At 36.3% G+C, this 12,173-nt stretch overlaps 1 protein-coding gene across 2 annotated transcripts in view; it reads left to right on the top strand.

The window, feature by feature from the left end:
* The window catches only part of ENPP3 (ectonucleotide pyrophosphatase/phosphodiesterase 3), a 60,327-nt gene that overhangs the window by 20,791 nt on the left and 27,363 nt on the right, over positions 1 to 12,173 (top strand). Inside the window, exons 8-14 of one of the 2 annotated variants that reach the window (XM_082855681.1) lie at positions 814 to 933; positions 1,499 to 1,608; positions 3,187 to 3,252; positions 3,758 to 3,830; positions 8,105 to 8,213; positions 9,581 to 9,709; positions 10,093 to 10,124. In XM_082855681.1, the coding sequence (XP_082711807.1) occupies positions 814 to 933; positions 1,499 to 1,608; positions 3,187 to 3,252; positions 3,758 to 3,830; positions 8,105 to 8,213; positions 9,581 to 9,709; positions 10,093 to 10,124 (639 nt within the window). The remainder of the gene's footprint in view (positions 1 to 813; positions 934 to 1,498; positions 1,609 to 3,186; positions 3,253 to 3,757; positions 3,831 to 8,104; positions 8,214 to 9,580; positions 9,710 to 10,092; positions 10,125 to 12,173) is intronic. The other variant, XM_082855680.1, reaches the window with a different exon arrangement.

The raw sequence follows: 12,173 nt of genomic DNA, 5'->3' as shown, positions 1-12,173 counted from the left end.
GGCTCACAGGAACCTAACCCTTTATTTTCTCTAGGAGCAGTGGTTCGATATTCACTAGTTCAGTGTTTGCAGCAACTTTATAGAGCATAACTGTTGCAAATAGCAAGAATTGACTATATGTACACATACATAAGTCTACATACATAATATATAATACTTATACGTGTATATATAAATAAGGGATTATACATAAGTGCTATTAATTTCCTACATATGCATATGTATCCATATTCATATATATAGTAATGTTCTGAAATAATGACCCTAAAAATCTCTCTAAATGTAGTTACAACTGCATAGGGTATCATGGGCATTCAATAAAAATATGTGAATTGAAGGAATGACTGGATTGATGGATGGATGGAAGGGAGGAAGTACAGAGACTTGACAGGCTTCCTTTTAAATTGCTGGTAACACATTTTAACCCATTTGCCAGGCTATCTGTTACTTAAAAGCATCCATGTAGTAAATTTCTTGCTATTACTGCCAATAAAACCAATAGCTAGTCATTATTATAATATAGAATCTATAATTAACAAACAGTTATTAATAACATGAGTTATATTAAAACCATCAGCCCAAATCATCTGCCTAATGTCATTCATTTGCAGCTATAGACCACGGTGGAACTAGTATATATATAATACTAGTATGTATATTTGGTATTAGGGTTCAGATCCAGGGGTTTTCTATTGAAGGGTATATGGCATCTTTTCAAATATGAGTTATGGGTCTTATGCTATTTCAATTTAAATGTATGTTTTATTAATTTATTATTTTATCTTAAATCTTTTTTAAAAATTATCATTTTAGGGGTTATATCCAGAATCACATGGCATCATTGACAATAAAATGTATGATGTACACCTCAACAAGACCTTTTCACTTTCTTCAGAGGAGAAAAATAATCCAGTTTGGTGGCATGGACAACCAGTATGTAGCATTCTCCTTGTGGCTCCAAAGTAACCTTCATTTCCCAATGTGACAGTGGATCTCTCTTCTCTCTCCACTTTGAGTTTTACATTACCTTTTTAATTTCTAAGGGCTAGGGGTGGGACAGTGTTTCACCACTATTTATAATTATAATTTGAATCTTTTTAACGTGTATAGTTGTTCACCTAAATTGTCTTCAGTTGAAACTTGGATGTTGTATTATAAATGTATCAACCTGGAAATTACTCAGAAAGATTATCTGTTAACGTTTTTACTCATTCTGTTTTCTAAATCTTTAAAAGGGAAAGAAGAACTGTACAATTTTACCAATTTGAAAAATGATCTTTCTTACTGTCCTATGTTTTTTGATTTTTGAAGTAGATGCCTGGATAATTACTTTTCTGAACTGCAACAAAGACAAATTTTAAATAATTTAAATACATTTTAATAGTTGAATAAATTTTACAACTGTTAATACTGTTCAGTTTCTCATAAATGGCACCATTTCTACTCAAACTGATTATTCTCTTGACCTCCACTCATTTGAAATTTTCTCTTCTTATAGATCTGGCTGACAGCCATGTATCAGGGTTTAAAAGCTGGTACCTACTTTTGGCCAGGATCAGATGTGGCTATAAATGGCACCTTTCCTTCCATATATAGGACTTACAACAGGTACTAAAACACCTGCAGATGTGATCTTGTCTAGGCAGGGATGATTAGAATTTTTTTTTGTTGTTGACTGCGTTGGGTCTTTGTTGCTGTGCGCGGGCTTTCTCTAGTTGCGGTGAGGGGAGGCTACTCTTCGTTGCAGTGCATGGGCTTCTCACTGCAGTGCTTCTCTTGTTGGGGCACACAGACTCTAGGTGTGCGGGCTTTGGTAGTTGTGATGCGCGGGCTTCAGTCGTTGTGGTGCATGGGCTTAGTTGCTCCGCAGCATGCGGGATCGTCCTGGACCAGGGCTCAAACCCTTGTCCCCTGCATTGGCAGGTGGATTCTTAACCACTGTGCTACCAGGGAAGCCCTAGAATTTTTTTTTTTTTGGTCTTAATCTTGATGGTAATTTTATTTTTCCAGTTGTTTGGGCCAAACAATCTTGAAGTCAACGTTGATTCCTCTCTCTTACATCCCTCATCCCGTCTGTCAGCAAACCCTTGTGCCTCTAATTCAAAATATTATATGCAGTCTGAGAGCTTTTTATTACCCCCAGCATTAACACTCTGGTCGAGCCGTCATCCTCTTTTGCCTGCACTACTGCAGCTGCCTTTTTACACGTCTCCCTGTTTCTATTTCTGTTCCCTATAATCTATTCTCAGTTTATTAGCCAGAATAATTACTTAAAAGAACAAGTCCAATTATGACACTCTTGTGCACCAAAAACTTCAACGGCTTGCAGTTTAGCAAAGAGTAAAGCCTACAAGGCCCTTGTGGTATGAGCCCTGCTGTGCCCCTGCCTCTCAGACTCCTCTCCAGCTACTTTCCTGGGTTCTGTCACTCTGCTCGAGCCATACTGACCTTTTCGGTGACCCCAGCATACCAGGCTTGCTTCTGCTGTAGGGCCTTTGCACAGGCTGTTCCTTTGCCTGAGACAATCTCACTCCATGTATCTGTACAGCCCGCTCCCTCACCTCCTTCTGGCTGTAGCTCAAAAATTACCTTCTCAGTATTGTCTTAGCCTCATCACACTAAGCTTTCAAATTCAAATTCTCCCACTCCAGTTTCTCAGTGCCCCTTATTCTGGCTCTAGTCTTGCTTTTGTTTTCCCATAGCATTTTTCACCTTTCAGTACACTCTGTAATTTATTTACGTGTTAGGCCTATTTATTGTTTGTCTTCCTTGACTAGAATGTAACCTCTAGGAAGGACGTCGTCTTTGGTTTGCTCACTGATAAATTCTGTTTAAAATGAACAAATCATGTCTGACAAAAGATAGTGCACATAAATGCATAAATGAATGAAGTAAATAAAAATCAACAAATTGAACTAATGGATAGTAATTAATGGCCTTCTATTTTAATCGGGGGAACAGTGAAGGAAGGATGGATGAGAAGGAAAGAAAACAATATACATTGAATTTATAGTGAGTCGAGTGTATCTCGGAATCCCTTTGAGTAGTACTGAATCCCTTTCAGTACTTTTATAATATATGGACACAAAATATCTGAAAATATCAACCTGCCTTCCTGAGCAGGCATATAATGAAGTTATTTTGATATGATTAATTTTTAAAAATTATTTTTACTTTTCATTTCAGAAGTGTCACATATGAAGAAAGGGTCTTTACATTGTTAAAGTGGCTGGACCTGCCCAAAGCTGAACGGTAATATCTAGTGTCAGGGAAGTGCTGGCACAGCGGGATGTTTGTGGGCATAAAATGAAAGTATTTCTTAGTTTAAATTACCATTTTGGAAAAAAACTTGGCATTTCCTTTTTACAGGCATTTTTCAAGAATTATTCTTAAAACCAGACATTTAAAGAAACAACTAGTGTGGCAGAGAAAAGAGTCAGCAGAAAGTCATAAAGTAGGAAATACAGAGGGCTGTGGCTCATCAAGAGAGGTCTTAGCAAGAACAAGACAGATTTTCAGCACTGAGTCAGACAAGTGCTTACATCCTGGAAGGTCTCATTTACTTCCTGCTAGACCACTATCCCTGCCAAAGCCAAGCAGAACCACTGAACCACTGAGCCTGGTTTTAGAGAAGGAAAGATCAGAGAAAAAGAGGAGGAAACTGCCACAAAGTTCCAGACCTACAAATCTCCCACACCCACCTTGTACCTTTATTCCAAATGGGTAACGTCTTTCTCTGTTTCAATTTTACCCCTAGACCTGATTTTTATACCATATACGTGGAACAACCTGATTCTGCAGGACATGCTCAGGGACCAGTCAGTTCCGCAGTAAGTTTTTCTTTTTAAACAAAGCTAAAATCATCTAGCCTTCACCCACAGCGTGAAACGTTATTCTTTAATTTCCACTGAATACAAGTGTATTTGATATACATGAAGACATAAAAAGAGTTAAAAGTCTAAATGATTATCTGCTTTAATAACCACAAAATAGTTAAAAGTGTAAAAAGAATATCTGGCTTATTAAGCACATCTTGATTAATTTGATAACACTTATTGAATACTTAGATGCAGCATTGTTATCTCACATCACGAGAACATCAAGGCTAGATCCCGTGTGTCAACTTAACGTGTTAATGTAGCCCATTTCGAGCCATGTCACCTGAAAGTCCATCGTGGAATATATGGCTGTCTATTCAAGCACAGTTCCAATCAGAAGTTCCTTATAATTGGACAATATATTATTGCATCAGGCAGAGTTATTCGCCTTCTAGGCCCCCATTATAATTGAGGTAGACTCTTCAATACTTGTTACTTCATTATCTAAACCATTTTGTATTTACTACAGAAATATAGTTCTTAAATATGATTTTTTTTAAAAAGCAGATTCTCTTCTAAAACCCACTCAAGGCTGCATTGTCTTGGACATGATATAAAGTTGCAAAGGTCCCCACGAGTATGGCGTTTCCTTACCCCATGGAAACTCATTTAACAGTTTTCCCCAGTTGCAATGCAAGCATATTCGTTCTGGCAGCATGACTTAGGTGTTTGTCAGAAATGCCCTTCTTCTTCCTTTTCATTAAATCAAAATGATTTCTAATATAAGCCCTGCTCAAGTCTGACCACTCTGAACCCATTAGTCCTCTTTCATATTCCTACACCACCCTTGAGTGTCTCACAGAATCTAACACTTAATCAGGTTATTCTAAGGGTGAATGGCTTAGTAACTATCTAAAGCATATTCACCATTTCTTCTTTTCCATTTTAATTGTTATCCCTGCTTTATATGATCTGAGAGGAGTTACTCTAATCTGCATTTGTCTGACCCCTACAGCTGACTTTAGGTGCCATATCTTTTTCTTCTATCCAATGCTCTAGTTTAGTACCCAAATAAATTTTAAGTGTAATTTGGAAAAGTGCTGCAAAGGGAACGATCAGGTTGCCCTGAGAGGTCTTTAGGGGCTAACCTAGTCTGGGTTGGGGATGGTTAGAAAGTTCTCTGAATAACAAAAAAGATAAAAATTTCACAAATGGCCTGATTAAGGGAAGAGCTGAGCACATTAGAGGAACAAACGGACAGACAAATGGACAGATAGCTAGACAATATGATAATGGTAAAAATAAGAATAGCAGCTAACTCTTATTGTGTGCTGCTCTGTGCCAGGTACTGTTTGAATTGCTATACGAGGATTATCTCTCACTAGTGTCAGGTGCACTGTGGACCAGGGGAGAGGGCTAAGAGGAAGCTTACAGAAGGAGGCAAGCGCCAAACCATGCGAGTTCTTCTAGGCCATAAGACGTGCAATGGGAAGCACTGAGGCATTTTAATCAGGGAAGGACATGATCAGATCTATGTGAATTTAAATATCACTTTTATCATGTAAGAGGAATGGGCTAGAGAGAGCAAGGGAAAGTGGGGAGACATGACTTAGCTTTTACAACATTTCAGGAAAGAGATGATAGTGACTTGGACTGTTGTAGTGGCAACCATCATGGATGGAAGAAGGTATATTTAAGATTCATTTTAGAGATGGACTTGATATGACTTGGTGTGAGATAGGTGATGGGGTGGGGGAATCAATGGTGATTTTCAGGTTCCTAGCATAAGCAGGCAGTTTCCTCCAATAAGACCACTGAAGGGCATCTTCTTGGAGGTGAAGATCATGTTGTGACTGGGGTGCCTGTGACATCCAAATGGAGATGTCCAGAAGGCAACTGAATATGGATTTAAAGCTCAAAGGAGTTGGCGATCAGGTCGTTTGGCAGCATACAGATGGTGCATGGAAGCGGAGATGTCCTAAGGAAAGAAAGAGTGAAGAGTGAAACTAGAAGGATTAAGACAAAGCCTCATTTAAAACTTAAGAAGAGGCCAAACAGATGCAGAAACTGGAAGGCTTTATGGCTTTGCTATTGCTATTGTTAGGAGGCTGGCATCTACTCACTTCACGTTCAGTGCAACGTGCCATCTATGGAGTGTGTACTTTGTGAACAGCTCTGTGCTTAGGAAGCAGGTGATGAGTTTGGTTGCACAGTCCCTTCCCTGCAGGAGCTCCCATGCTCCTGGGGAGACAGACACAGGCACAGATGATTTCTAAACTGTGGAGAGTCCAAAGGTAGCGGGATGCCAGGGTGCCAGGGGAGGACAGAGGAGGAAGTGCTCTGAGTGCAGCCGGGAGGAGTGAGTAGGTGGACTGTGTGAAAGGGAACATAATTATGCTGTGATGACAGGTGGAAACCATGACTCTCACTGGCAAACCAGAGTGCGTGGTGACCCTGAGAATGAGGGTCAGGAAAGTGTCATGGAGTTGATGACAGATTTAGCAGTATATAGAGATGATTTGAGTTAAAGTCCTGCCCTGTCCCTTAGTAACTGTGGGATCAGCAGCATGTCACTTAATTGTTTTAAACCTCAAGTTTCCTGGTCTCTATAGCTGGAAATTCCAATAGCACCTTCCATGAATATTTGCTGAGAGGTTTCATGAGATAATGCACTAACACTCTTAACAGTAATTGGCTTGTAAAATCCTTTCTCAAAAAAGAAAACAAAAGGCAATCATTGTTATAATAGTACTAAGAAGATTAAACATTTTTCCCAATCCTGTGGGGAAAGTGCTATTATATTTTCTTATTCACTGAAAAAAGATGAGGTTATGTTAGTTAAAAGTTATTCGCTTAAACCTTAAGTCAGTTAAATATACTATATCAATAAAGTGTAGAAAAGTCTAGAAATACAAAAGAATATAAACAATAAAATAAAAATGAACTCCAACTCATTATTCAGAGACAATCACTATTAACCGTACCTTGATATATTTTCTTTTGGTTTTCCATATATGTGACTTTACTATGAAATGCTGAATATATTTAAAAACAAAATTGGATTATGCAATATGTATGGGTGTGTATACAGTTTGGCTTTAATTTTTTAACTTTAGCATTGTACAGTGATCATCTTCCTATGCCATTGTTCTTTAAAAATATTTTTAAAATTATTTTTTATTAGAGTATAGTTGCTTTACAATGTTGTGTTAGTTTCTACTGTACAGCAAAATGAATCAGTTATACATATACATATATTCCCTCTTTTTTGGATTTCCTTCCCATTTAGGTCACCACAGTGCATTAAGTAGAGTTCCCTGTGCTATACAGTATGTTCTCATTAGTTATCTATTTTATACATAGTATCAATAGCGTATATATGTCAATCTCAATCTCCCAATTCCTCCCATCCCCATCCCCTTTCCCCCTTGGTATCCATACATTAGTTCTCTACGTCTGTGTCTCTATTTCTGCTTTGCAAATAAGGTTATCTGTACCATTTTTCTAGATTCCACATATATGCATTAATATACAATATTTGTATTTCTCTTTCTGACTTACTTCACTCTGTATGACAGTCTCTAGATCCATCCACATCTCTACAAATGACCCAATTTCGTTCCTTTTTATGGCTGAGTAATATTCCATTGTATATATGTACCACATCTTCTTTATCCATTCCTCTGTTGATGGATATTTAGGTTGCTTAAATATTTTTTAATGGTTATTGAGTATACCTACTTAAGGATATGGTATAATTTTTTTCTTCTATTTAAATTGTAAATAAATAATGTGATGAATATCCTTGTATGTTTCTGGACAAATGCCCAGAAACAGAATTATTAGGTTATAGGGTATGCCCCTGTTAAACTCTCTGGCTACACATTGTCACACTGTTCTCTGGAACACGTGTAACCATTTAGGCTCCTATAGAAGTGTCTATGGACTCTTCTCCCCAGCACTGGAAATTATCATGAAAACCTTTGCAGTTAAATAATGTTTGAATAATGTTGAAGTTGAACACTTTTTCTCAGGTATTTATTGGCCAGTAGTCTATTTCCCTTTGTAAGGAATGTGGTTTAATTTTTTTTTTTTTTTTGTCTATAGAAATATAGGGAAGTGGTATTTGGTAAATGTATTATGGGTGCTGGGCTCTGATATCCTATTTCAAAACCCAGCAATTTCAGAGAAGGAAATTATTTAATTTTTACTTGATTAGTTAATGGTTTGGTTAATTAAGCCTTAATCCATGAAGATAATCTTAACTCCAATTTTTTTTTCCTTAGGTAATTCAAGCCTTACAGTTAGTAGATTACACTTTTGGATTGTTGATGGAAGGCCTAAAGCAGAGAAACTTAGTCAATTGTGTCAATATAATCCTCTTGGCTGACCATGGTATGCTTTCTTTAAAATCATATTTTATCATTGATTAAATCTTATCACTTTGGGGAGCATACAAAAAAATAGAGATTTTTTAAAGTCTATTTCTAGACCTAGAAGCTCTTAAATGAGCAAAGAATGAGCTTTGTAGTAGGCTGTGATGAATAGAGGACTAAAATTTATACTTTTAGTTTAATTATTCTAACATTCATTCTGAAAAATCTATCCATACACTTAATTTTCTATATATTTGGAGTTAGTAGTACTTAACAAGGATGTGGCTGGGCTGTCATCATAAAAAGTGTCTTCTTTTCAGTGAATGATTCATTCATATAGATTGGCTGCAGTTTACTGAATTGGCTAGTTTTACCATGTTCTGTGTATTTTTTTGGTCATGTGAATAGACTTCTATAAAGTCCTGTCACTCCACATTTCTCTGCTTGAGGGTAGTTCTCCATTTCCGTCAACCTGAATATTAAAAGAAGTGAGACAGACGTCATGCCCTCTGCAACCTCACTTTTAAAGTACTCATTCATTCAACAAATATTTTTTAAGTGCTAACTCAATGCCAAGTATTTTCCTTGATGTGGTGTGGTAGGAAGTACATAAAGCAGAAGTGGACCTTTTCTAGACAGGGTAATCTAGATGGAGTGAGAAGAGGAAAAGGGACACGTCTGCAGAGTATTGTTTATATCTTACAACAAGATAATGTGAGACATAGTAATTTATTTTAAGTTTCTAAAATGGTTCCCTAATACTTTGACCCATTGTTTTAAAATTGAAGAAAATATTTTAATGCATATTTTGTTAAAAAATTATAAAATATAAAAATAATAAAATGAATGGTAAAAATAGTAAAAATATGGATGGAGTCTGAAGAATCTTCAAATAAAAAAGGTTTAGCTACCAATTCTTTTTTAAAGCATATGCTTCCTCATATAAATTTAAATAATACACTTATGAAAAGTAAAAATTATCTAGACTTTGTTCTCTTGCTTAATGTATTGTTTTACAAAAATGCATGTTAATTTTTGATTTAAAAATATATCATGTTGCTTTATGTAAAATCAGATGTTATAAAGATTTAATTAGCTTCCTACAGAGAACTTTCTTCTTCGAAATTACTTTAACAGATCTACATTGAACAGATGATCTGTTTATAATTCCTATCTGTTCTTCTCTTATAAACATGATCCTTGTCTTCCACTGCCAGGATTTTCAAGGCCTGCTAATTAGAATAAAATAATTGAGTAAATTGTAAAGGTTCTCAGTCAAACTTGGTTTGAGATCTGTAACATAAAATATCTCCTATTTGATCTGATCAAAGACAACCGATTGTTACCATCTTATACATTCAGTGAATAATTTTTTTTTTAATTCAGGAATGGATCAGACTTATTGTGACAAAGTAGAATATATGACTAATTATTTTTCCCAAACAAACTTCTACATGTATGGAGGACCTGCCCCCCGCATCAGGACTCTGAATATACCTCATGATTTTTTTACTTGTAAGTATGAAGATGACCACATAAAAAAATAAAGGTAATACTGAAAGCGAATAACCATAGCCTCCTGATTCTGAGGATGCAGGGATTCCCAGGCCCCCTCTTCTCACCTCTTGGGAAGACCACACAGAAGCAAATGAGAAAATCCCATGTTTAATTACAGTCTGTCATTAAAGTCTATGGTAATATCTAATATTGTTAAGTTAAAATATACTCCATTCTTAAATGCTAAAATAATTCTTTGCTTAAAGTACTTTTTTACTTAATTTTACCAGATCACAGTCATTAATAAATGTCTGTGTCAAATTCACTTGAATTGTTTATATTTTTTTGCAGTTGTCAGGTATCAGTTGTAATGTGATTTACTTCTTTTTCTTTTGAAACAGTTGATTCTGAAGAAATTGTTAGGAACCTCAGTGTAAGTATACAGTCTTCTAATACATGTGTTTAAATTAATGGATGTCTTTAATCTAAGTTTCAAGAAAGCTGTATTCTATATTTTCGAGTCCAAGCCATTTGTAATTTATTTCTTAAACCTCCATCAACTTTATTTTAAATTCCTGTCAGTTGGTTTTACCTTAGCTGTTTTTATTTTGGAGTTGACACCACCATTGGAAATTTGTTTGGGTATCAGAGGCACTGACTCCTGAATTGAATGGGCTGATGTTTCATTCAAAGGAGCTGGGCTAGTGAGCTTCAGGCGGCATCATTTTTCATATTTTTTGTATGATTTAATATTGGAAAATAGTGAAGCACAGATATCATAGATCTTTTTGTACAGGTCAGAAAAATCAACTCCCTTAAGTATAATTGCAACTGCTTTTGATTGGTTCTTGTATCCCAGGTTGTAAGTAAATAAGCAGGACAAATTCCAGATAGCTTAACGCGGTCGAAATATTAAAATATTTAATATTTTTAATATTAAATGAAATATTTATTTGTTTTATATTATATATAAAACCACCATTATATTAAATGCAATATTTAATATTAATAAAATATTCTTCTATGGTGGTTTTAATGGTTCTATGTTTAAAGTATATTTGCAAATATACATCTATTATATGGATTCATGAGTTTACCACGGCTTGGGATAGGGCTAGATTTATTTACATATAGGCGATATGCAAACATAGTAAAAACTGTGAGAATAAAATGTGAATCATTGAACGCTGAAAATGTGAATAAGGAAACTCTGGGGAAAGAGTGGTTACTATAACCTGGGACCCACTGCAAGTTTGAAGTAAGAATGAACGCTTGAGCAGAATTCTTTAGTGTTAGTCACTCCTTTTGTCTCTTACACCTAATATTCTGATCTTGAGTAAGCATGATGGATCGTCTCACTCCCTACTGGTGAAGGTGGTGAAGGGTGTACCTGGAATGTGCCCATGCTGACTGGAAGGGTAGTGGAGAATTTCCAGCAAATGGACTCTCTAAATCCACATATCATTTTCCCTTTTTTCCATCACCTCATGATCCCTATAGCTGTAGTCCTATTGGTGAAATGATGGCAAATGTCTAATAATCCTAGTGGCGCAAAGGGATTGGATACCGCAGGCTTTGGAAATCCATTACATGGCATCACAGATAGGACCAGGCCTGGAGCTGCAGAGCCCTGAGGAAATGGACTATCATTTTATGAAGTAGCCCATTATTCCCAGGGAGAAGTTCCAAGTGGTTGTACAATATTTCCAGGAATGCTGATTTGTGGGCCTATATTGAGCTTATATTGGACAAACATAACCAAACACGAAGTGGCAAGTTCCACACATTCTGGCTGCATGACAGACAGCAGCATCAACTTTGTTCTTAGATAAAAGCACCAAAATTATATCTCAACTCTAGCGTCTTCATCTCAAATTCTCAGATGCAAAGAATAACCCCATACTTCTTCAGAGGTTGGCAGTGTACCACAAGTCTTCTCTGGATTTACTCGGGCTGTACATCCAGTCAGCAAAGTGTGCCTCATCAAATGATCGGCGGTCCTTAAGGGCACATTCTAGTCCCTTGGACCTTTGAGGAAGCTGCCTCCTCAGCAGCTGCCACAATGTGCTTGCCTGGAAGTTACAAAAATAGCGGCTTAAGAAAGAAGTAACGATAAATGAAAACGTAGAAAAACAAGAAGACTGGAAAAGTAGGCAAGAAAAAAAAATATCTGGCAGAAATATCTGTGCAATAAATAAGTTTCTCTGCCCTTTTTCATTCTATAACTCTCTTCACTCTCCTACTCTCTGTATTTCTTTTAAATTTTTAAAATCAAGTTTGTAGTGTCTCTTCTTTTTCTTATGCAAATTGAACATGAGGTAATAGTGACACAGACTTGAAATATTTGTGAGATTGTTGAAGCTTAAAATAAATAAGAAACTGAGCAAGTAGAAAACAATCCATTTCCCCGTATCCTTACCTGTACTTTTTTTTCTGTTGTTTCTCAAAAAAGTCGAGGGAGAAAAAGGTTCTTTGTAGTTCT

Source organism: Leucopleurus acutus, assembly GCF_964270905.1.
Source record: "Leucopleurus acutus genome assembly, chromosome: 15".
Taxonomy (NCBI): Eukaryota; Metazoa; Chordata; class Mammalia; order Artiodactyla; family Delphinidae; genus Leucopleurus; species Leucopleurus acutus.
Note: the sequence above shows the minus strand (reverse complement) of the source record. Positions and strands in the feature narration are given on the sequence as shown.